The sequence below is a fragment of the Onychomys torridus genome, chromosome 1 (assembly GCF_903995425.1).
Source record: "Onychomys torridus chromosome 1, mOncTor1.1, whole genome shotgun sequence".
NCBI classification, from domain to species: domain Eukaryota; kingdom Metazoa; phylum Chordata; class Mammalia; order Rodentia; family Cricetidae; genus Onychomys; species Onychomys torridus.
The window spans coordinates 60,441,538-60,467,545 of NC_050443.1; the positions used below are offsets into that span (position 1 = coordinate 60,441,538).

The 26,008-nt window shown below is 46.1% G+C and overlaps 1 protein-coding gene across 1 annotated transcript; it reads left to right on the forward strand.

Annotated features, from left to right (window-relative positions):
• Positions 1-598: 598 nt before the first annotated feature.
• Positions 599-25,744, forward strand: Vps33b (VPS33B late endosome and lysosome associated). The gene is made up of 24 exons (XM_036189567.1): positions 599-1,363; positions 1,863-2,010; positions 6,533-6,613; positions 6,962-7,023; positions 8,652-8,701; positions 8,978-9,045; positions 12,918-12,963; positions 16,102-16,196; positions 17,098-17,202; positions 17,581-17,677; positions 17,888-17,965; positions 18,147-18,220; positions 18,613-18,699; positions 18,842-18,932; positions 19,152-19,226; positions 19,442-19,506; positions 19,618-19,672; positions 20,544-20,590; positions 21,631-21,763; positions 22,667-22,740; positions 24,424-24,525; positions 24,813-24,888; positions 24,991-25,107; positions 25,402-25,744. The coding sequence occupies exons 2-24, from the start codon at positions 1,915-1,917 to the stop codon at positions 25,479-25,481; spliced, it is 1,854 nt and encodes a 617-aa protein (XP_036045460.1). The 5' UTR covers positions 599-1,363; positions 1,863-1,914; the 3' UTR covers positions 25,482-25,744.
• Positions 25,745-26,008: the final 264 nt, after the last annotated feature.

Sequence of the window (26,008 nt, forward strand, 5' to 3'; positions counted from 1 at the left end):
GGAATTGAACTCAGGACCTCTGGAAGAGCAGCCAGTGCTCTTAACCTCTGAGCCATCTCTCCGGCACTCATGTGCATTCTTATCTTGCCTGTATGTCTGTCTGTCTGAGGGTGTAAGATTCCCTGAAACTGGAATTACAGGCAGGTATGAGCTGCATATGTAGGTGCTGGGAATTGAACCCGGGTCCTCTGGAAGAGCAGTCAGTGCTCTTAACCGCTGAGCCATCTCTCCAGCACTCATGTGCATTCTCCTGCATCTCACATTTTTAACCTGTGGCCATTATTTTTGAGAAGCTAGGCCATTTGTCCCAGATGAGTTCCTGCTCTGAGGGAGTCCGGGTTCAGGGAGGGGGAAGTCCAGAGGTTGAGATGGAGTCCTTGATAGCTCTCCAGTTTATCTTTTGAGGCAGAGTCTTCTGCTGAACCCCAGACTAGGAAATTAGGTTAGTCTAGCTAGACAGCTTGCCTGAGGGATCCGAAGCCTCTGACTCTAGAGTGCTGAGGTTACTAAGCGGATGCCATGCCCACTTAGCATTTTTGTGGGTGCTGGGGATCCAAACTCTAGTCTTTACCCTTTATCCACTGAGCTGCCCCCCCCCCCCAGCTTTCCTTAATCCTCTTCTCCCTTCTTCCTTAGAGACAATCTTGTTTTGCCCACAATAACTTTGAACTGATATTCCTGCCTCCATCCAAGAGCTGGGATTACAGACACCCACCAAGATGCCAGACCTGTTTGTTTGTTTTTAAACAAAGTCTTATACATTGCCCGTTTCCCCATATTTTCCTCATTTATGTATTTTCCCGGTCAATTCCTATCTGCAACAGTATGGCCTACATGTTGAGACCTTGTCTCAAAAACAAAAACAATGTAAATAGCACCATATAGACGTACTTCTGTGTTTTGCCTCCTTAATTTATTCATTTGTAGCATGACTATGCCACAAGTTTATTCATTTTCCCCCCATAACGGCCCTTAACAAATCAAAACTCCGATATCCAAAGGTCACAGCTGGCAAGCCTTGACTTTCATAGTCCAACATATTCATTCCTCTTCATCCTGCTCAAACTCACATCTACCTTCCACCACCAGGAAACCGAGGTGCATAGTCGGAGGCTAGGCTGACAGTTGAGACTTCAGCAATCGGTACTCTGCAGACAAAACTGAAAATACAGGAAGGGCCTAATCTCTACTTGAACGGAACGAGAGTCTGCGTATTCTTAAAATGTATCCCAGCCTGGGATCTGGAGTTTGACGAATAAGCAATTAGCAAGGCATAATCTCTTTATCCGAGGAAAACTCTGGGCACGAATGGGGTTGGAGAGCTCCTAAGCCGTCTCGCAGCTCAGAACCGCAGCTTCAGGAGGTATGGTACGCTCTTCTAGTTTCTGCAGGTACCCACACACACTCGGCATACATTCACACACGCACACACGCACGCACGCACGCACATAAATAAAAGTATACCTGTTTAAAAAAAAAAAAGTTAGCTCATCGGACTCCCGTTTTTAAATGTCCCTTTCCGGACGCCGTCCTCTCCCAGGACTCTAAGCGCCGGCCGGGAGAACCGGACTTCCGGGAGGTCGAGGAAGTCGCTATTCTCCGGGTTGGAGGCGGGGTTCTGCCGGCGTGTTGCCGAGTCTGCGGGTGTAGCTGGGAATCCTGCTGACAGACAGAGTGGACTTGGGCGGGGCCCGGCGGCTGCAGGTCTACCGGGAGAGTCCCCTGACGTCTGCCCGGGAAGTGGTCATTCATCCCTCTAGTGCGGCGGAGGAGCGAGGGCCCCTGCGGGGTCCTGGGTCTCCCAGCCCGGGCGTGCAGGATACCAGCCTGCGCTAGCCCTGGGCTGTCGCTGCCCTTTTCAGAACAAGAGGCCGTCCTTCTACTCTCACACGGTGGCCCAGGTGACCCGCTCTCATGGCTTTTCCCCATCGACTGGACGCCCCTGAGCTTCCGGACTTCTCTATGCTCAAAAGGCTGGCTCGAGACCAGCTCATCTATCTGCTGGAACAGGTAGGTCAGTGCCTGCCACGCCTGGCGCTTTTACTTCGTCAACAATGTGGCCCTCCGTATTTTCCTTGGAGCTTCCTCGGCAGGTCCAAAATGGGGCATTCGACAGGAAAAACCAAAAGAATAGTCAGAGTTGCTTGCAACCTGACCAGAGAATAAATGGAAATTGCCAGCCTCCGTGCAAGAGAAAGAAACACTTGTGCCAGGCATCACTGGAGATGGAAATACAGTTGAAATGCCTTTGCCACTAGTTACATTCCAGTAGGTGCCCTATGAAACAATGACACCTAGGGTATTGAGTGGTAAGTGAGTGACTGCTAGACTTCCTGAGGAGTTCAGAATAAAGAACAGCAGCTGCTGGGATGATCTGTGTGTTTCCTAGAATCTGGAGTTTGAAGAATGAACATACTCTTTGGAGCGGGAAGAGCATGTTCCGTTCAGGCTTTAGGGCTGCTAGATGCTTAGCTGAGAAACCAGGGAAGGACTAAGTGTGAGTAGAGGAGAGAGCTATCAGAAGTGACATTGTAGGAGCTAGGAAGATTCTGCAGTGGTTTAACAATTGCCTATGCACAGTTCTAGGTTTTACCCACTGCACCCCATCTAAAAGGAAGTTACAAAGTCAGGCATGGTTATGCACACGTTTAATCCCAGTACATTCATTTATTCCCAGGCAAAGGCAGGCAGACTGCTGAGTTCCAGGCCGTCATGGACTACAGAGTGAGTTCCAGGACAGACAGGGCTACACAGAGAAAACTGCCTTGAAAGACAAACAGACAAAATTACACCCAGCAGGCTGAATACTCACAGACATTTGCAGCATGCTGCAATACTTGATGTTTTTGCAATAGTGGTTTGTAAAGTGGAGCAAATGGACAACATAAAGCCAGTTAGGAGAGCACTGGTTAAACTGTCCCCCAAAACCGGTGGCAGTAGAGGTCAGAGAAGGTGGTGGAGTTTGGTTGTCGGCTTTGTTTCTTTGGGTCTTACTATGTATTCCAGGCAGGCCTCTGTCAGTACCTCTGACTTATCCTACCAAGTGCTAGCGTTATAGGACTTTGCCAGCACACCTGACCTGTAATAGAGTTATAAGTTACAGTGAAAGAAAATTCAAAGACGTTGATTAGTTGTAAATGTTGAGGGAGGAGAAAAGTTTACTTGCCCTTTTAATCTGTTTTATTAGGAAAATAATGTTGCTACTATCATTGCAGTAGTTTGCTTATTGTTTGTGTTCATTAGCTTGGAAGGTTCTCAGTAGGAATCGTATCTGTTCTGCACTATATACCTAGCATTGGAGTACTTAGGTTAGAGTCAGGCACATAGCATGTGCTTAATGAACATTTTGTGTCAACATTGGACGACTGAAAAGCACACACATACACGTGTAGTATGTGTAGACACAAAGATGCATGCACATGTACATACGAGTGCACACATACACACAAACACACATCTAGAGGAAGAGGCTAGGTGAGGGAGTAGATTGACTTAGAGCTGAAGTTAAGGTTCTAGTAGTGGGGGCTGTGGGTGTTCCTCACTGTATGGTTTCCCTCCTCTGGAACCCTGATTCAATCATAGCCTTGGAGAGGATGTAGAGGGAGAGAGAAAAGAAAAGAGAGAGGGAAGGAAGGAGCAGCTGACTAGTTGGGGAGGTGACTGAGATGAAACTTAGAGAACCTCAGGGGACCCAGGACCATATGTTATTTCTCCTTTGTGTGTCCCATAATGCTAGCATAGAGATTTGCACATCAATGGGTCTCAACAAGTGTGTGAAGAATTGAGAAGGTAAGTGCTAGAGAGTAGGTAAGCCTAGGGATGGGAACTTACTAGTGGAGTGTTGTGGAGGAAGAGGCACCACAGGGTAACTCAAGGTCACAGGGAATCTCCAGGCAGTAATTCCCTCCTTGTACTAATTTCTGTGTGTGTGTGTAGCATGTGGCATGCATGTTTACATGTGCATGGGTACTTACACATGTGTACGTGTGTGGGGTGTCCAAGGTTGACATTAGTAGTCTTTCTGCACCACTGTTCACCTTATTCATTGAGGCAGATTTGCTCAGTTGAACCTAAAACTTGCTGACCCTAGTCAGCTTGCGCTAGAGATCCATTCTCTGCCTAGAGAGTGCTGGACTTAAAAGTGGGCCACCACTCCCACCTGATGTTTACATGGTTTCTTCACACTTACAGAGCAAGTACTTTATCCACTGAGCCATTTCCTCAGCCCTGACTTATGTCTTTTTTAATGAACACTGTCTTCATATGTGGCTTTAAAATATACAATTTTGGGGTTGGGAATTTAGCTCAGAGGTAGAGCGCTTGCCTGGCAAGCACAAGGCCCTGGGTTTGAGCCTCACCTCTAAATAAATAAAAATAAATAAGTAAACAAACAAATAAATAAACAAATAAACAATAGATAAATAAATGATAAATAATTAATAAATAATAAATAAAAACAAATACTATATATATATATATATATACACAATATTATCCAATATACAATACAATATACAAAATATTAAAACAAAACACTTCTAGCTGGGTGGTGGTGGTGGTGCATGCCTTTAATCCCAGCATTCAGGAGGCAGAGACAGGCAGATCTCTGTGAGTTCTAGGTCAGCCTGGTCTACAGAGCAAGATCTAGGACATCCAGGGCTACACAGAGAAATGCTGTCTCGAAAAACAAAAACAAAAAACAAAACAAACAACAACAACAAAAACCGTGTTTACTCCTATCATGCCAGCATATGCAGTGTTAACTCATACCCTTCAAGTATGGAAACTATTTTTTCTTGTTTGTTTGTTTTCTGAAACAAGGTTCTTCTGTGTAGCCCTGGCTGTCCTGGAACTCGACCTGTAGACCGGGCTGGTGTTGAACTCACAGAGATCTATCTGATTCTGCCTCCTGAGTGCTGGGATTAAAAGCATACACCACTGCTGCCGCCACCACCACCTCTCTGCTTGGAAACTATTTTTTGTGGGGCAGTGGGAGGCACTGTAGGTAAAGGCACTTGTATATGCAAGCCTGCTGACCTGAGTTTGATCCCTGGAACCCACATTTAGGTGGGAGGAGAGAAGTCCATAGTGTTGTCCTTTGACGTCTACACTACACATAACATGGCACACACATTCACATACACACAATCCACAACAGCATCTCATGTTTGTCTTCATTTAGTTCACACTCCCCCCAGCCTGAAGCGTGTTCTCATTACCACATGCTTGGCTTCTTGGTCTGTTCCATTAACTTTCTAATCTATATTGCACATCCTCCTAAAATTTCTGGCTGAGTTGTACTTCGTATACAAAAGTTTTCTGTTTCCCTTGCTCCTGTAAGGATCAAGTCCAAACTCCTTGCCTACTGGCATTGGAGCCCTGATGCCCAGTTCTAGTCAGCTGTTCCAAACCATTTCCCACCATTTCTTCCGCGTTAGTATTATTAATTCTTGGTACTGCAGACATCTTGAGTGTACTAATGCCATGTTGTAGGGCCTGTCCTGTGCACTGTGGGTGGCTAAGCAGCATTCCTAACCTCTACACTATATGCCCTTCCAGATAACCCCGAATGTGTCTAGGCATTGTCAGATGCCCCCAGCTAAGAACTGCTGCCATCCATGCACCGTATGCACCTACCCAACTGCATGGCTTGCTCAGTGGTCCCCTCTGCACCTACCCTTGTCTCCCTGGCCCCTAACTGATTGTTCTATAAACATCACTGTCAACTCTTAACCATATGTCAAGGCCTAGTTGAAAGGAACCTTCCAATGACTTAGCCCTTCCTATCGCTAATTGTGACCTCCTTCTCCTGTACAAATGAGAGAGCAGCATCCAGAGTGTTGGTGCTGGGATCTCATGGTGGGTCTCATGCAGTTGGTGTAGGGAAGTGAGTACTGTCTGGGGTTTTCTTTTCTTTTTTCAGAGATGGTGATTGAAATTGAGGCCCCAGGCATGCAGCATACATACTGTATAAGAGTCATACATCCAGCCCTGCCCTAATTTTTTAAGTTCTGCCTTAAGCATGTCATTTTTGTAACTAAAAGAAAAATGCCGGGGTTAGGGATTTAGCTCAGTGGTAGCACGCTTGCCTAGCAAGCGCAAGGCCCTGGGTTCGGTCCTCAGCTCTGGCCAAAAAAAAAAAAAAAAAGGAAGAAAGAAAGAAAGGGAGAAAAATGCCACTGGAAAAGTTATTTAGCTGTTAGTTACAGGGTTTGCAGGATGCAAGGTGGGATTTTGTTGAGTGTGACATTGTTAGTAAAGGAGAAACTGTTATGGCAGAGTAGAAGAGGTAGTGGGAAGAGAGACTGACCAAAGTCCCAATTCAGTGACAAGGAGCCAAGCTAAGGAAGTGAAGTATTTTCTATGTGCAAAGAAGTGTCAGTCGTGAATACAGTCAATAAGATGCTTAGCCAGACATCTAATGCCCTTTCAGCTCAAGATCAAGTTTTGTTACATGAGTGCCCAGACAAAGTTTCATTTGAAGGGAGCTTGTGTGACCTGTGAGTGATCAACCATGCTTTCTCTACTTCAGCTTCCTGGAAAGAAGGATTTGTTCATTGAGGCAGATCTCATGAGCCCTTTGGATCGAATTGCTAATGTCTCCATCCTGAAGGTACCAGCCCTTTCTTTTCTCAGGGAGTCCTGTCCTTTTTCCTCTTGAATCATGTTGTTGTTGTTGTGTTGTGTTGATGATGAACATAACCGGTTCCTGAAGAATGATGCCCTTGACAGGGTAAAGACAAGTCAGCTCACCGGGGCAGGCAAGCAGGGGCTGAGGGTGATGTTTGCGTTGTGTTTTGCATTTGGTTTTCCATTGACAGTAAGGAAGCATGGGACGGTTAGTGGGATGGTTGTCAGTGGAGCAGATGGACTTCTGGGATTAAACCTTCCAGTGTTCCCTTCTTGTGTCATGCTTGGGCTTTCACAACTCTTCCGTCATTATCTTGTCGGTTCTCTGCAGCAACATGAAGTAGACAAGCTGTACAAGGTGGAGAACAAGCCGGCCCTCAGCGCCAATGAACAGTGAGTGTTGAGGATTCTCTGTGGCCTCAGCTGGAGGAGGTCCCCAGAGGAGCATTTTCCCTGCTTGTCCTTGCCTGAGAACTGTGCCCACAGTGCTGTGGCGTGGCCGGGCTCTGTGAATGTTGGCAATACCACGGGCAGGTGTTAATCTCCCTTCTGCAGTTCCTCCCACCCTGTCCTCTCCTCTATGCTACTATCTGCAGCTAGAATTATTCCTTGTCCAAACATTGTCACTCCACTCTCAGACCCCTGGGGCGGCTGGAAGATGGCGTGGCCTCGGGAAGCGGGTGAAGCGCTGCTATGCAAGTCCAGAGATCTGAGTTCAACTTGGGAGCCCAGGGCAGCGGGGGAGAGTTCTGCTCTGCAGAGCTGTCCCGATTTCTGCATTCATGTCTGCACTCAAACACACAGCAGCAGTACACAGAAATAATAAACAGAACCTCCAGGGTCAATGCGGTGGCTTAGTAGGTAAAGACACTTGCCTGACACCATGCCTGACAGACAGCCTGAGTTTCACTCACATAGTGGAAGAAGAGAACCTACTTCCACAAGTTGTCCTCTGACCTCCACACAAGCTGTGGCACATGTACACACACACACACACACACACACACACACACACACACACAAATGTTAAAAGGAAACAAGGTCCAAGACTTCACATTATTTTTATTGGATATAGTCCAGTCGAGCAGCCTAGATTCCAAGGCCTTGATGCTACCCATACAATCTTGTTCCTCATATGTCCTTTCAAGCCTCTGTTGACATGTGCTTCCACACATATTGCAGAATGTGCCACTCCAGTCACTCTGCCTAAAATTCTCTCCTGTCCTTTACTCCGATAAAGCACACCAGGTCTTCAGTCCAGCCCTTCTCTTCCACGAAGCTCCCTTCCAGGCCAGGTTTTTTAATTTTCTTCTCTAGACTTCCAGGGTATTTTGTATTGTCCTGTCTACATGTCACACAGTCTGTTGTGCTGGAGATCAAACCAGGACTTTGAGCAAGTGGTTTGCCATTGCACTATGTCTCCAGCCCTTTGGTTTGTTTTAAATGTTTCCCAAACTTGAGTAGTGTATGCTTTTCCTTAGAGGGAAAATTTCTAGATACATGGAAAATACATGTGCCCATTCCAGTTCCTATTTTTAGTACTTGATTGAATACACACACACACACACACACACACACACACACACACACACACACAATTTTAGCCCATTGAATTACCGATTTTTTAAGAACAGGAACTCCTGGATCTACCATAGAGCCAATAAGACACTCATATTATCACATTGTACCTGTTGTAATGAGGAATGGCTTCTGTGGGTGGCACATGGTAGCTCAGAGATCTGTAGGCCTGGTCAAGAAGGGCAAATGAGTGCCAGGCATTGGTGGCACATGCCTGTAATCCCAGCACTCGGGAGGCAGAGCCAGGCGGGTCTCTGAGTTCAAGGCCAGCCTGGTCTACAGAGTGAGTTCCAGGACAGGCTCTAAAACTACACAGAGAAACCCTGTCTCGAAAAAAGAAGGGCAAATGATTAAAGACTTGTTTTCATTTTAATTTTTTCTTAGATTCTATCACCATCTTCATGATTTTTCCTAGCTTTCCCCTGTTTCTTTCTCATCCACAGATTGTGCTTCTTGGTCAGACCCCGCATCAAGAATATGCGCTACATTGCTAGTAAGTGAGCCGTGGTACTTACTATGTGGAGCTAAGAGCAGGGAAAAGGTGGGCAGGTTAGAAGTGCCTTGGCCATAAGGACCCTTTGATAAGAAAAGACCTGCTGTGCATAGTGGTGTACATTTATAATCCCTGCACTTGGGAGGCCAAGGCAGAAAGAATCCAAGTTGAAACAAGGGTGGGGAGGGGCATCGGGAAGGGGAGAGAAGTTCTGCTTCCTTGTTTCTTGTCTAACAGATGGCCCATGGCTTGCTGGGCTGCTCCTTCTCTCTGTAGATCTTGTCAATGCTGACAAACTGGCGGGTCGAGTCCGAAAATATAAAGTTATCTTAACTCCTCAGAAGGTGAGTTTGCATCCTAGAAGGAGGGGGATATGAGAGTGAACCAGGAGGAGGGCTTATTGGGGAGACATGAATAAACATCTGCTCACCCCAGATAGGGAACTGACAACAGACTGAAGTATGGATACACCAAGTCCAACTTGGTGAACCAATGAATTTTATTGGAGTTATTTACAGGGGTATGGGAAGGGTAACTTACAGGAACAGAAATGACTCAAAGACAGCTGCATCTTTACCAAAGCCCACCCCTAGCATGGGTGACAGTCACAAAAGCTAGAAACCTGGAGTGTCTAAGGCAGCTCAACAGGTTGGAGAGTATCCTTTTCAGATGGCTCAGTTGGTCTCTGTTTCTCCCATGGAGCTGGGCTTGGCTGAGACTGACTCGAGGTAGTCTTTATTGCTTATATACTCTTGGGAAGGGAGGGGCCTAGTGAATCTGATCAGTTTCAGGGACTTCCTGAAGCTGTTTTGTTGTTTACTTGATGTTTTAAAGAGCTTCCCTGGAGGATTGAGTTTCAGTGTCAGATGAAACTATTATGCAACAGGACTGGGATAAGTGGCCAGTGGCATGCTGTCTTTTCCTTACATGTCTGTGATTATTAAATAAAGGGTCTGACATCAAACTGCCCCCAAAGAAAGCATTGTGGAATTGTGAATTTTAAGAAGTGACTTCTTGGGTTGGGGATTTAGCTCAGTGGTAGAGCACTTGCCTAGCAAGGCCCTGGGTTCGATCCTCAGCTCCAAAAAAAAAAAAAGAAATGACTTCTGTCCAGGTGGTAATGGCACACACCTTTAGTCCCAGCACTGAGGTAGCGGCAGGCAGATCTCTGTGAGGTTGAGGCCAGGCTGGTCTACAGAGTGAGTTTCAGGACAGGCAGAGCTACACAGAGAGACCCTGTCTCAAACAACAACAACAAACAAAAAAAGTGATATTTGTATAGCTTCCTTAGTAATCTCTCTCTGTCTTTTTTTTTAAAGATTTATTATGTATACATTATTCTGCCTGCATGTGTCCCTGCAGGCCAGAAGAGGGCACCAGATCTCATTACAGATGGTTGTGAGCCACCATGTGGTTGCTGGGAATTGAACTCAGGACCTCTGGAAGAGCAGTCAGTGCTTTTAACCTCTGAGCCATCTCTCCAGCCCCTCTCTCCGTGTCTTTATGGGGGTTGGGACGGGGATGGTGTAGGGTGCTAGAGGGTCTAATCAAGGTCTTGTCTATGTTAGGTGATCACTCCACCACTGATACTAAATAGTTTGAATAGCTTTATATGTTTGAGAAAGCTCCTGTTGTGTGTTCCTGCTAACACACATTCCTGTATAGTAGTGGCACATGGTACTGTTTTTCCTGCTCCTGTCAGGATGAGCATTCCTTCTCAGTGTTTTCTCCCTGATTCTGTACTGTGTTCCACTTTTGTTTTGGTTATCCCTGGACTCTTGTCCTTTACCCTCTTCATGTAATTAACACACACACACACACACACACACTCACTCTCTCTCTCTCTCTCTCTCTCTCTCTATTTATTTATTTAGAGATATGCTCTATGTAACTCAAGTTAGCCTTGAACTTGCTCTGTAGCTAATGACCTTGGACTCCTGGCCCTTCTGCCTCTTCCAAGTTTGGAGTGCTGGGATTACAAGTGTGCACTGCTGTCCCTGACTCCTCTTTATATATATATAGTTTTTTTTCTTAGATAAAGCTTGACATTTTGGGGGATAGGATCTTACTGTATAGCCTAGGCTTACCTTGAACTTATGATTCCTACCCAAAATGCTGAGTTTACAGGCTTATCTCATCATGCCCACCTCAAACCATTTAAATACGGTGCATTGCCTCCAGGGCCAGATGTCCGCACCTCAGTGTGTCCAGAGGCCTTGTGGGCGTGTCCTAAACAGAACTCCCTACTCCACCCACCTCTCTCCTCTGTGGTTTCTGGAATACTTGCATGCCGTTCTTCATTGTTGTCCCAGCACAGCTCTTCCCCCAAAGACAGCTCAACGTTACTCCTATGTAACGTTTTCCCTGTTTCTAGGGGAGATGGACAAGCATAGTGCATAACTAAACTGATGAAAGAGAAATGAAATCTGAGCTGGATGGTTCTTGTGGTCCATTTTTTAAAAAGATTTATTAATTATGTATATAGTGTTCTGCCTGCATGTATGCCTGCATGCCAGAAAAGGGCACCAGATCTCATTACAGATGGCTGCTATTCACCATATTTGCTGGGAATTGAACTCAGGATGTCTGAGCCATCATCTCTCCAGCTGTCTAGTGGTCCATTCTAAATTGATGAGTTTGGGTATCCTATCTTGTGGACTCTGTGATTAATATCCTCACCATTGACTGTCTCAGGTTAGTTCTATTCCTGTTATGAAATACCTGAGACTGTAATGTATAAAGACTTACTTTATTCCATGTTCTGTAGGTTTAGGATAAAAGGGGCATGTCTGGTGATGGCTGTCTTGCCAGCAGAGTCCTGTGGTGACGCAGACCCTCATGTGGTGAGAGACAGAGAGTACACGGGTGTGCTCTGACCTCTGCCTCCTTTTATAAAGCTGCCAGTATGCAATCACAGTGCCTCCACTCTTACGACCTTACTCAATCCTAGTGAGTTCTAAAGACTTCCCCTGAACACCGTAATTAGATTAACTTACACTCTCTTAATATCTCACAGCAGAGATTAATTCAACAGTGGGCTCTCAGGATGTACTCATCCCTTATGCAAACCCTGGTGCAGACTTTTGATGAACTCCAGAGATGGAAAGAATAGGTAGAGTGTTTTACTAGCTTGTGTGAGGCCCAGTTGTTTTTTAAAATGATTTATTTATTGTGTGTGTATAGCACACTCAGGCAAATGGGGATAGCAAGTGCCACAGTACTTGAGTAGGAGTCAGAGGCCAGCCTTTGGGAGTCAGCCCTCTCCTTTCACGCTGGCCTAAACTGGGATCAAACTCAGATTGTTAATCTTGCTGAGCCATCTCACTGGCCCTTTTTGTTTTTGAGACAGAATGTCACTAATTAGCCTGGATGGCTTAGAACTTACTATTCAGCACAAATCTTCCTAACTCAGCTTCTCGAGTGCTGGGATTACGGATGTGTACCACTGCTCTTCACCGAGGCCTAGGTTTGATTCCCATTCAAATTTTCATCGTTGTGACAGACACACCTGCAAGACAGTTTAAAGGAAGACAGATTCTTTTTGGCTCTGGATTTTTAGAGGTTTCAGTCCATGGTTAACTAGCTCTATAGGTTTTTTTTGTTGTTGTTGTTGTTTGATTGGTTGGTTTTGTTTGATTGTTTTTCGAGACAGGTTTTCTCTGTGTACCCTGGTTGTCCTGGAACTTGCCTTGTAGACCAGGCTGGCCTCAAATGTAGAGACTCTCCTGCCTCTGCCTCTGGAGTGCTTGGATTTACGGCATACCCTTAATCATGCCAGCTCTATTTTTGTTGCTTTAAAGCTGTTTACCTCATGGTAGCCAGGAAGCAGAGAGACTGGAAGTGAACAGGGTCCCACAATCCACTTCAGGAACATAATCCCAAGTACCCACTTTCTCTAACCTTCTGCAGTTATAACACCTCTGTTACTCTATTTAAATTTTGAATCCATTGGTAGATTAAGTCCTTGATTAGGTCAGATCTAGTTTAGGTCAGATCATGATTTAGCCATCTCTTGAGAGACCCTCACAGATATACCTAGCAGAGTACCTTACCAATCTTTGGATGTCTCTCAATCCAGTCAGGTTAACAGTCCAGTTTACCGTCACGTCTAGCATAAAACAAAACAAAACAAAACAAAACAAAAAAACAGGGAAGAACAGAATCAAGTTGTTAGTAATCCCATTTCCTAATCAGCTAATTGACTTTTCTCTTTCAGTTTTATGCATGTGAGATGGTGCTTGAGGAAGAGGGAGTCTATGGAGGTGAGAGGAACTGAATGTGAGTGAAGGCAGAGAACACATGAAGAAAGAAATAACTCCTGCTTTCCACTTCCCAGCCCCCTCCCTGGGTCCTACTCCTGGTGGTCTAGTGAGAAGTTCCTGGGAAGAAGTTGGGAATAGGACCCAAATGAGAACAGCATGGGAAGCTGGGGCTAGAGTAAAGAGGGTCCAGCTGCTGCCTCTAAGATTGTCAGCAGAAACAGCGGCCCCAGACTCCTCAGCATAGCCTGCTGTGTCTCCCACAGTCTGACTCTGTCCTCTCCCTTTGGCCTCATCGTGGGCCACTCCTTTCCTTAACCTGTCACCTTTTCACTCCCTGGACTTGGTGCTTGCTTTTCCTCCTGCTTAGATGGCCTCTACCCTGAGAATTTCCCCACCAAAATCTAACTCACTTTCTAAGCTCTACTGTTACTTCTTTAGGGAGCTGTTTCCTTCTGTAGCTCAGGTATTACTGGTGTGTCTGGACAGGATGTTCCCACATTTTCTTGGCCTCTTAGCCAAAGGATTGAAAATAAGGGCTGACATATATCTGCAAAAGAAGCAAGATTACTTTTGGAGTTAAGTGATAGTACATATTGTAAAGGGATACATGTTGATATTGGCAGCCATCTGCATGAGTGAGAGTACTCAAGGTCCCCAGGCTAGTGATCTCTCTTTCTCTTTTTGAGGCAAGGTCTCTATATTGTCCTAGCTCTCCTAAAACTCACTATGTATATCATGGACTCTAACTCACAGAGATCTGCCTGCCTCTGCTTCCTGAGTGCTGGGATTAAAGATGAGAACCACTACACCTGGCCTGTGATCTCTCTCTTTTTTTTTTTAAAGATTTATTTATTTATTATGTATACAGCCTGTATGACTGCGGGTCAGAAGAGGGCAGCAGATCTCATTACAGATGGTTGTGAGCCACCATGTGGTGGCTGGGAATTTAACTCAGGACCTTTGGAAGAGCAGTCAGTGCTCTTAACCTCTGAGCCATCTCTCCAGCCCCTGGGATCTCTTTTTATGGGGTGTAAAGGAAGGAAGGACTGGTAACAGAATCATATTTTGGGTGATTCCTCATTTTGATTGATACATTAAGTCATATATTTTCCTTTTCTATTGCCCAAATCTCTTCCCATAAGTTGTCTAATTTTAATCATATGCAGTCCCAATTATGCATAAAACATAAGATGGTAAAGAGGAGAGTCTCCCTAAGAGGTCACTTGAGGATGTAGTTTAGGCCAGATCAGCCCTTCAATTCTTTTTTTTTGTTTTGTTTTGTTTTGTTTTTTTGTTTTTCGAGACAGGGTTTCTCTGTGTAGCTTTGCACTTTTCCTGGAACTCACTTGGTAGCCCAGGCTGGCCTCGAACTCACAGAGATCCACGAGATCCGCCTGGCTCTGCCTCCCGAGTGCTGGGATTAAAGGCGTGCACCACCACCGCCTGGCATTTTTTCTTTCTTTCTTTCTTTCTCTCTTTCTTTCTTTTTTTTTTTTTTTTAGCCCTTCTATTCTTTGTTCCTGATATATTGGAAATATACTTCAATAAAAACTGTCTAAATTTGATTGTTACTACAGGTGGAGAAACCTATAATATTGTTTAAAGATGGGAATAGATGTAGTCCAGTGCAGGTGGAAGTTTGACAGTGCTCTGAGGTTGCTAAGTTCTGAGGAGACATTGGACAGGAATTGTGTGTGCATAGTATGTGCAAGCTAAGGAACTAGGCTGCCAAGTGCGTTATTATAAGGGCCAGGGGAGCTATACATAAGCAAAGCCAGATAAGAGTCTCAGGCTAAACGTTCCTGTGCTTGCCTGCTTTATAGGCAGTCCTTGAGCTTGTCATCTTGCCCCACTTTGCTGCATAGCTGGTCTTACAGGCCTATGACATAAGGCTTGGCCTTATTTATTTATTTGAAGTACTGGGTATTATATAAAGGACCTTGTGTATGCTAGACAAGTGCTCTACCACTGAGCTATATTATGGCTCTTTTTTTACTTTTTATTTATTTATTATTTTGGAGTCAAGTGTCTCTCTATGTATCACTAGCTGGCCTTAAACTCAGAGATCTATCTGCCTGCTTCTGTCTCCCAAACACTGGGATTCAGGGTGTGTACCATCATGGCCAGTCTCTTTTACTTTCTTATATTGAGTCAAAGTTTCACTGAGTTACTTAAGTTGCCTTTGCACTCTATAGGTCAGACAAGTCAGGAAGTTATTCCTTTACCCTTAGTTATATTTGTGCTCATTGGTTTTCTGATTTGTTTTGTGATGGGACTAGAACCCAGGGACTCATATAATGCAAAGCATGCATTCTACACCACAAGTCCAGGGCTTGCTATTTTGCTTTTTTGGGAAGTACAACTATAATAAATATTGTGTAGGTGGAGTTTTCCTGTCCCACAGCCACTCTCTTATAATACTAATATTAATTACAAATGCTCGGCTGGTAGCTCAGGCTTGTTATTAACTAACTCGCATTTAAATTAACTCATATTTCTTATGTATGCTTTGCCACATGGCTTGGTACCTTTTTTCAGTACAGCATGCCCATCTTGTTCTCTCTGAGTCTCTTGGAGTCTCTCTCTTCACCCCTCTTCATCCCAGTATCCTCAGTTTGATTGTCCCACATAACTTTATCCTGCCTTGCTATAGGCCAGTCAGCTTCTTTCTTAGCCAGTGAGAGTAATACATATTCACAGTGTACAGAAGGATTATTCCACAGCAATATTGTATCATAATTTGCTGCATTATCCACCACTAGATCATAAATTCCAGAAGATTGAGAGGGCCCATTTTGTTCACTGCTGTCTCCCCAGTGCTTGATATAGTCCTACATGTAGGTGAACTTCAGTATTATTTGCTGAATCATAAATGCGGATGAATGTTTTCTCAACACTTGTTCTTGACCCCCTAATATAAACCACTACTTACCACACTGCATTGTGAGCTGCTGTGTACATGTCTTCTTCTGTGACTGCACTGGATACTCCTGCAAGGCAGACTCTTCCTTACTCTGAATCTCCAGTACTAACTGTAATAACTGGCATACAGCAGGCACCCAAATATTTGTTGCATGACTGTAGAAGAGCTTCCTTTAGTGTGGAACCAAGTAAGGCTGAAGTTCTCTGTCTCCACAGATGTGAGCTGTGATGAATGGGCCTTTTCTCTGCTACCTCTTGATGTAGATCTGCTGAGCATGGAACTGCCGGAGCTTTTCAGGGATTACTTCCTGGTAATGCAGGGCCCTTGAATCTTGGTATTGAGATTTATGGGGTCCAGTGTGTTAGGAATATTGGCACATTTTCCCAGTTCATATAGCTTATGATGAGTGACTGACTTCACAGATGAAGTCTGTCAGGACTCTCAGTTCACTGTTGCCGAAAGGTTCATTATGTTCACTCATGTAAGGGCTTTCAATCGATCATGTCTGAGAGGGCACAGCAGAACAACTCAGGATGGCCAGGGAGAGAGAGAGAGAGAGAGAACACCTGTATTAGTAGGCTTTCTCCTGTTCCCCTTATCTTGCCTGGGGACTTACCTGGTCATGTATGGTCTGTTGGTCCTCAGGGCAGTCTTACCATGCAGTCATCTTCTCTGGAGACACCCTCACCCTCACGGATATACCCATGGTTAGCTTTACTCTGGAGACACCCTCACCCTCACGGATATACCCAGGGTTAGCTTTACTCTGGAGACACCCTCACAGATATACCCAGGGTTAGCTTTACTCTAGAGACACCCTCACGGATATACCCAGGGTTAGCTTTACTCTGGAGACACCCTCACCCTCACGGACATACCCAGGGTTAGCTTTACTCTGGAGACACCCTCACGGATATACCCAGGGTTAGTTTTACTCTGGAGACACCCTCACGGACATACCCAGGGTTAGTTTTACTCTGGAGACACCCTCACGGATATACCCAGGGCTAGCTTTACTGTGCTCCTAGGTGCTTTCCACTCCATCAGGTTGACTGTCAGGATTAACTGTCACAGGAGTCCATAAAATGAACTCCAGCATCCCCAGACACCACCATTCCACTCGAGGGCATTGAGGGCTAGCCATTCTCCACTGCGTCAGATGGGTTGACATGGGTCTTTGTGGGTCTTTGTGGCCCATGTGGTCGCTGCAGGAAGGTGATCAGCGTTGGATCAACACTGTGGCTCAGGCCTTGCACCTTCTCAGCACTCTCTATGGGCCCTTTCCTAACTGCTATGGCATTGGCAGATGTGCCAAGGTAAGAGTGCCAGCAGAACTCTTGTCCTTAAAGCCCATTTTCTGTTTTCTTTACCAACAAAGATGATCCCTAGGCATCTGTGGCATAAGGAATGCTCATTCTCTGGCTTTTATGTCCCAGAATGGTTGCCTTAAGAGGAGAATCTGTGTGGCCAGTAGATAAGCAAGAGCTTCTAGGTCACATTCCTAATCTCCGTCTCTGGGGCAGGGGAACATTTTCCCCAGTGCTCTGGGAGGATAGAAGCAAATGGGAGTAGAGCAGGCTTGTATTCCTCACAGTTGACTCCCTTCTTGGGGACAAGCCCGAGTATGCCATGGGAGGTGGGGGGGCTCCTAGAGGACCTGGACACAAAATTGAGATTGTCTTGGGCTCTGGTAGATGTCATATGATCTGTGGAGGAAGCTGGAGGAGGAGGAGGACAGTGAAACCAAAGGTCGAAGACCAGAGATTGGACACATCTTTCTCCTAGACAGAGGTAAAAGTTGCCCAGCACTCTCCCATCTTTGGGTCCTAGAAGCAGGAATATGGACAATGTGCTGGCAAAGTTGGGGTCCTAAAGTTAGGACTGTTAATCTCCATATTGGTTGTGAACATGGGCGCTCATGGGAAGTTCTTGAGCTGATAGTGAGCAAACTGAATAGAAAGCTGGTCTGAGGAATCTTCATGGTTGGGATCTTGGTTTCAGACATGGACTTTGTGACAGCACTTTGCTCCCAAGTGGTTTATGAGGGCTTGGTAGATGACACTTTCCGAATCAAGTGTGGTGAGTGCTATGATCCCCTGCCTCTTGACCAAGTGGAAATGACCCCAGCCTCAGGTGACTCCCATAGTAGGGCAGTCCCTTGTCGGGAGAGTGGGGACCATAGCAGACCTTTAGCAGAGATCAGAAATGAGTAGGAGAAAGCCTCAGTGGTTCCTAATAGCTGTCCCCTCTGCCCTCCAAGGGAGTGTCGACTTTGGCCCAGAAGTCACATCCTCCGACAAGAGCCTGAAAGTGCTACTCAACGCTGAGGACAAGGTGAGGGTCCGGGTGTAACAGTATTATCCAGGACCACTGCTACACAAGGCTGGGCTCCAGCCCTGCGCAGGAGGCCAGATCCCTGGGAGGTTCCCCTATTAATTAGGATCAGACCCAAACCAGGATGGTGGTACCCACCTGTAATTCTATCTTGGAAGATGGAAACAGATAAAGTTCAAGGCCACCCTTAGCTACATATGACTCTTTCTCAAAATCCAAAAATGAAAAATAGCCCAAAAGAGTAGATCCAGAACTTAGTAGATGGACCCAATACCCATTTTGTAATACCAGCTCAGCTCCGGTCATCCTTTGACTGGCACTGTACTCATGAGGCAGGCTGGGCCTGTTACTGTTCTGACATAGTAAGTGGTTCCTGGCTTGTTCTTTCACAGGTGTTCAATGAGATCCGTAACGAGCACTTCTCCAATGTCTTTGGCTTCTTAAGCCAGAAGGCCCGGAACTTGCAGGCTCAGTATGACGTAAGGCTCCAAGCCCTGCTCCTCTCTTGGGCTCCTTTTCTCATCCTATGACAGGCCTCCTGTGTCTGCTCATGGACGGGTAGCCGCTGAGGGAGAATGGAGGTTTTTCAGGGGGTGCTGACCTTTGGGGACATCTCCACAGCGCCGGAGAGGCATGGACATAAAGCAGATGAAGAACTTCGTGTCCCAAGAGCTCAAGGGACTGAAACAGGAGCATCGCCTGCTGAGTCTCCGTAGGTGCTAGCCTGGGGAGAAGGGAAGGTGGCTGCATGGCCTCCGGGGGTGCTGCTGAAGCCATGACCTTCTTCCAAGACAGACTTGCTCTCCTGCAGATAGCCTCGTTGGTTTAGAGCAGGAGAAAGGGCCTATGGGTTTTCCTCCGTGAGGTCTCAGTTCTGGCCATCAGGGACTGTCCTAGAACCAGGAAAGTCAGTGTTTTATCCTTCCTGCAGATATTGGGGCCTGTGAATCAATCATGAAGAGGAAAACTAAGCAGGACTTCCAGGAGCTCATCAAGACTGAGCATGGTAACTGCAGCCTCTCCAAGTTCTCCCCTTGTCCTACCCCTCTGGCTTCTAGCCCCCAGAAAGGTGCTTTCTAGCTCTCTCCAGCTGACGGGGCTGGCTATGTAGAATGCTGGGGGTCCCCTTAGCTCCACCCATGATGGGGAAAGAGATAAGGAGACAGACAAATCTTTGCCAGGCTGAGCCCCAGGCATGGGCTGTTTTCTGATCTCTCACAGCGCTGCTGGAGGGCTTCAACATCCGAGGGAGCACCAACTTCATTGAAGAGCACATAGACCGCCAGGTGAGCGTGTGTGCTGGAGGCCGCGCACGGGTTAGAGGTGGGGTTCCTAAGCAGGAGGAAGAAGACCTGCATCCTGAAGTGTCCCTCTCCTTCACTTCCCTCCCTCTGCAGGTATCGCCTATAGAAAGCCTTCGCCTCATGTGCCTTTTGTCCATCACTGAGAATGGTGAGTCCAAAAGACCAAAGCCGAGAATGCCAGGTGGACAATTACACCGCAGCAACAGAGAATGGATTGTGGAAGACAAATTTCAGCAAATGGGATTTTTTGTTTTTGTTGTTTTCTGAATTCATTTTCCTTTAAAGGAAGCTTTCCTTGTTTGGGGTAGATCATCAGCAGGTCCTAGGGGACCTTACTGCTCAGCTCTCAACTGGACTACCTTCAGTCCACTCTACGATGCCTGTCACATGTTAGGTTTGCAGGTCTCTCTCCTCAGTCTGTGTGACCTGTCTTCAGTAAGGTTTCCGGATAAAACTTACTCTAGGACCAGGAAAAGTGACTCCTTAAAAAAGAAGTAATTCCAGAAAGCCCCAATTCTGCACGCTTCCACGGCCACATGCTTTACTCTTGACCCTTCGGTGGTCAGTGATCCACTCTGCTCTCTACCTGGAGATGCTCTGCTTCTTCTGGGTCCCCTTCTTGTAGCTGGAAGTCCAGCTTCTTACTGCTCTGGAGAAACATTTGAAACCTTTGGAACTCTTCACTCTCTTGTTTCTCAGTAGCTACAAATCAGTTCCAATCCCGGTCGCTTAGCCAGAATGCACATTGTCCTGTCTTCCTCCTGGCCCAGCTTCAGATTCTCCTGGTGGGACTGGTGACTGTGATCATTCAGTATGAGATCTTCTGTAGAACAGAACACTGGGCTTTACCGTTGAGTAAGCAAATTAAATTAAACAATCCATTTGGGATCAGCTATGTCCTATGCAGGGGTATCTCAGTCCAGCCTCTTAGTTATGGTGCAGTTTGATTGGTTTGGCTGTCCCCTTCAGGGGTCCTCGACTGGCCTTTTTTCCTCATGTACCTGCTTTTTCTGTTTTAGGCTTGATCCCTAAGGATTACAGGTCCCTGAAAACACAGTATCTGCAGGTAAGGCTGGGAGGATATCATCTTTCTTTCCATTTAAATATTACATAATACATCCGGGTGGCAGTGGTGCACGCCTGTAATCCAAGCACTCAGGAGGTAGAGCCAGGCAGATCTCTGTGAGTTTGAGGCCAGCCTGGTCTACAGAGCGAGATCCAGGACAGGCACCAAAACTACACAGAGAAACCTTGTCTCGAAACCCACCCCCCAAAAAAAATTGCATAATGCTGGGCAGTGGTGGCTCATGTCTTTGATCCCAGCACTCAGGAGGCAGAGGCAGGTGGATCTTTGAGTTTGAGGCCAACCTGGTCTACAAAGTGAGTTCCAGGATAGCCAGAGCTGCAGAGAAACCCTGTTTTGAAAAAAAAACAAACAGACAAATTATATTTATTAGTGATGGAGAGCTGGCTCACAACCATCTGTAACTCCAGTTCCAGGAAATTCGGCAACTTCTTTTGACCTCTGTGGGCACCAGACACACATGTGGTAAACATACATCCAAGCAAACATTTAGTACACATAAAATCAAAGAAAAATTTCAAAACTATACTTATTGTGACTCTATGTGTGTGTGTGTGTATGCCTGAAGAGATCAGAGAAAAACTTTGAAGAGATGGTTTTCTCCTTTCACTGCATGGGTCCCCAGAGATCAAACTCAAGTCACCAGGTTTGGCAGTAAGCACCTCTGACTGCTGAGCCCTCTCCACAACTCTGGCCTTCTGTTCTTAAGTAGTTTCTGCTAGCCAAACAGTGGTGGTGCATTCTTTTAATCCCAGCATTCGAGGCAGAGGCAGGTGGATCTCTGAGTTCAAGGCCAGCCTGGTCTACAGAATGAGTTCCAGGATAGCAGGGCTACACACAGTGACTTTGTCTCAAAGGACAAGAAAATAGTTTCTGCTACTTTTTATTCCTCTTCATTATTGTCACAGAGTGGACACTGCAGAGTAAAGCTATGGATTCCTCCCTCCCTCAGTGTCACTAACAGTGCTGGATGTTTTGTGAACAAACACCCAGTAAATAACTGACTTGCAAATTTCCTTTAGAGCTATGGCCCTGAGCACCTGCTAACCTTCTCCAATCTGCGTCGAGCTGGGCTTCTAACAGAGCAGGCTCCAGGGGACACCCTGACAGCAGTAGAGAATAAAGTGAGCAAGCTAGTGACTGACAGGGCTGCAGGTGAGCCTCCCTCTCCCCACCCCTGGGAACTGTTCCTTTTCTTACAGAGGGGAGCCCTCTGGGATGGAGAGCATTGGGAGGGATGATTTCATGGCAGTGGCTACTTTTGCTAGTAAGAGCGTTTCCATATACTGCATACTGTCTTAGGATTTCTGTTGCTGTGAAGAGACACCATGACCACAGCAACTCTTGAAAGGGAACATTCAATTGGAGTGGCTCACATACAGTTTCAGAGGTTCAGTCCATTATGGTCATGACAGAGGACATGGCAGCATGCAGGCAGACATGGTGCTAGAGCTGAGAGTCCTACATTTTGCAGGCAACAGGAAGTTGACTGAGACACTCAACAGCATCCTGAGCATAGGAAACCTCAAAGCCCGCCCCCACAGTGACACACTTCCTCCAACAAGGCCATACCCACTCCAAAAAAGCCACACCTCCTAAGAGTGTCACTCCCTATGAGATTATGGGGTCCAATTACATTCAGACTGCCACACATACTTAGCATGTGCTGACTTTTGACACATGAGTTCTCACTTAATCCTCCAAGAGGAAGGTGTTTTTCCCCTTGCTTTTCTTCTAGAGAAACTGAAGCTTAGGGAAATTGGCTTGTCCCCAGTCCCTCAGTACATTAGGCTGATTTTATTCTGAAGTTGATGCCTAACCTAGAAATTAAGGTCACCTTGTATACTACACTGAGTGGGCAGCTGATACTCTGTAGGAGAAAAACAGTAGATGAAGAGAGGTATGCTGAATGTCTTGATCAGTTCCAGGGGACTGTGGGGAATGATTTCAGTGGCAGGAAAGATGGAACAGGGCGTTGGTGTACCATTTTTTCCTACCTTCAATGGTATTGTGAATCTGTAGATGTTAGATGGAACCTAGCACAGATTTCTTCCACAGGAAAGATCACTGATGCCTTCAGTTCTCTGGCCAAGAGGAGCAATTTTCGTGCCATTAGCAAAAAGCTGAATTTGGTATGTAGAACAAGACTGGATGGGAAACATTTCTTCTTTGTTTCTTGATAGTATACTCTGAATCCATATTAACCTATACGTCGTATTTTCTTTCTTTCATTTTTTGTGTTTAAGTGTGTATGTGCATTCATTCATGTGTATGAATGTGGATGCATGTGTACTATAACAGAGGAAACCTCAGGTGCCGGTCCCCATCTTCCACCTCATTTGAGATGGAAGTCTTTGGTTTTTTCCTCTGTATAGAACAGTCTAGCTTGCCCACTAGCTTCTGGGAATCTATCTCTTGTCTCCCAATTCTCCATAGGGCACTGGGGTCAAATGCACTTGTGTTGTGGGTCCAGCTTTTTACGTGGGTTCTGGGGAATTGAACTCAGATTCTCATGCTTTTGTAGCAAGTGATTTTATCCACTGGGCCATGTATGTCCTATTATATGTCTTTACCTTTAAAAATATTTTTATGGGCTGAAGAGATGGCTCAGAGGTTAAGAGCACTGACTGCTCTTCCAGAGGTCCCGAGTTCAATGCCCAGCAACCACATGGTGGCTCACAACCATCTGTAATGAGATCTGGTGCCCTCTTCTGTATACATAATAAATAAATCTTTAAAAAAAATTTTTTTTTTGAGCTGAGGATCGAATTCAGGGCCTTGCGCTTGCTAGGCAAGCACTCTACCACTGAGCTAAATCCCCAACCCCCCCAAAAAATATTTTTATGTGCCAGGTGGTGGTGGTGGTGGTGGTGGTGGTAGTGGTGGTGACAGCTGCGGCGGTGGCAGTGGTGGCACACGCCTTTAATCCCAGCACTCCAGAGGCAGAAGCAGGTGGATCTCTATGAATTTGAGACCATCCTAGTATATAGAGCAAGTTCTAGGACAGCCAGAGTGGTTACACAGAGAAACCCTGTCTCGAAAAAACAATTTTTTAAAAAAAAATTTTATGTGTTATTTCCTTTCATATGTCAGTCCAGTGTGTGTGGCAGCCAGAAGTATTAAATTTCCTCAAACTGCAGTTGTAGGTTGCCCTGTATGTGCTGGGAATTGAACCCAGGTCCTCTGCAAGAGCAGCAAGTGCCCTCAACTGCTAAGCCATCTCTCCAGCCCCATGTCATTGCATTTTTTTTTGTTTGTTCTTGTTTTTGTTTTTGTTTTTGTTTTTGTTTTTTGAGACAAGGTTTCTCTGTGTAGCTTTGGAGCCTGTCCTGGAACTCACTCTGTAGACCAGGCTGGCCTAGAACTGACAGAGATCTGCCTGCCTCTGCCTCTGGAGTGCTGGGATTAAAGGCATGTCATTGCATTTTTATGAAGGTCTTTTGGTAACTCTACAGCATGAGCTTAATTTAATAGTGAGACAGAGCATAAAGAACCACTGTTTAGTAAACATGTAACAGACCTGTCAGTGTGGGAGAACATGGGAAGTGTGGGTTCCCCTGCTCCCTGTGAAGGGCTAGAGGGAAGAACTGGAGAAGAGCCCTCTGCCCAGCGCCTTCCCAGGGAGCAGAGGAACCCCTAGAGAGAAGAGGCAGGTATTTAATACAATGGTGGTCGTGGCTCTGGACCCCTCTTTGTCAGGACCTTTGCTGGCTCTAGAGTTAAAATGTGAACTTGGGGTGTGCTACTTATATCAGACCTTTAAGAGTGAGAGTGCTGAGCAGTGACCTGCCGAATGTGGTACCTTTGCTGTCTAGATCCCACGTGTAGATGGGGAGTATGACCTGAAAGTGCCCCGAGACATGGCTTATGTCTTTAGTGGTGCCTATGTGCCTCTGAGCTGCCGAATCATTGAGCAGGTGAGACAGAATCACTTTTGCTTCTGGTCCTATTTCATTCTTTATGCTTCCTCTGGGTCCTTGGCCAATCCCACTTTCACTTCCCATGTAACTAGCAAGAAACGAGTCTTTTTTTTTTTTTTTTTTTTTCCCATAGCTGAGGACTGAACCCAGGGCCTTGCGCTTGTTAGGCAAGCGCTCTACCACTGAGCTAAATTCCCAACCCCAAAACAAGAGTCTTGCTGCTCTTGGTTGCCTTTCCTAAACTTCATACTGGAAGACTGAAACCGGTGTTTCTGTCTTCCTAGGTGCTGGAGCGGCGGAGCTGGCAGGGCCTTGATGAAGTGGTCCGGCTGTTGAACTGCAGTGAGTCTGCATTCACAGGTAGGGAGGTGGCGGTGTGAGCTGCAGGGCTCGAAGAGCAGTGGGCTGGACATGTCAGCCCGGGCTAGCATGGGAGTGAAGGTGGGACTCTGACCCTCACAGACATGGCTAAAGAAGACAAGGCTTCCAGTGAGTCCCTGCGCCTCATCTTGGTCGTGTTCCTGGGGGGCTGCACATTCTCAGAGATATCAGCCCTGCGGTTCCTGGGCAGAGAAAAAGGTAAGAGAACAGAAAGGTAAGACAGGGCTGCATGGGTCCTGGGGACAGATGCCCTGCATGGCATAGCCAGACCTGTCGGGCATGGTACATTATAGTGCCCAAGAGACTGTTACCATGCTTTTATCTTTCTGTTTTTCTACTGGGGACAGGATCTTACTGTCGCCCAGGTGGGTCCAGATGTTTGTGTCTGAAAACCTACGTTCTGATCCTGGGGTACTGTGGAACAGGTGGGCTTGCTCTGTTGGGACCTGAGATGTGCTTCTGGTCATGTCTGCTGCTTGTCTTGACTCTTAGGGTACAGATTCATCTTCCTGACGACAGCCATTACAAACAGTGCTCGCCTCATGGAAGCCATGAGTGAGGTGAAAGCCTGAAGTTTTCCTGGCCAATCTTGAAGTCATTCCTGATTGTAGACCCCACTGGGATGCTGGCGTTTGGCGTCATCTGCTAGAAAAGTTCCCTAGCTGTACTGCTCAGAGCTGGGGACTTTGGAGAACAGGTCTGAGGAGAGGAGTCATGTCCTATCCCCCAGGATATTGTTTATGAAGTATAGCCCACGCTGCTAAAAGGGGAGAGGTAGCCTTTGCTAAATCCTGTTTGAATATTATTGTAAATAAAGCCTCGGTTCTCAAATGCAGCATCATTGTAGTCCTAGACACACTCCCTTCTTTACACAGTTGGCTGTTCTGAGGGCTCCATATGCTTCATGGCCAGGACTCTGGGCCTACTGCAGTTCTTCCTGGTAACAGTCAACTAGCTTGCCCTGCACCAGAGTGTAAACGTGTAAAAGGAGGGTAGATTCAGTGGTCAACAAATACCTTTCTTTTTCTAAAATTCTGTGGTTCATTACACTTGTCTTGGGTTTTATTTGTATGTTTGTTGGTTGGTTTGTTTTGAGCTG

Bases quoted from the DNA above. Each gene is read 5' to 3' on its own strand.
- Vps33b (XM_036189567.1), top strand. From the start codon at position 1,915: ATGGCTTTTCCCCATCGACTGGACGCCCCTGAGCTTCCGGACTTCTCT. The intron at 18,933-19,151 runs GTAGGTGCTAGC...TCCTTCCTGCAG, and splicing joins GCATCGCCTGCTGAGTCTCC to ATATTGGGGCCTGTGAATCA. The intron at 24,526-24,812 runs GTGAGACAGAAT...CTGTCTTCCTAG, and splicing joins GCTGCCGAATCATTGAGCAG to GTGCTGGAGCGGCGGAGCTG.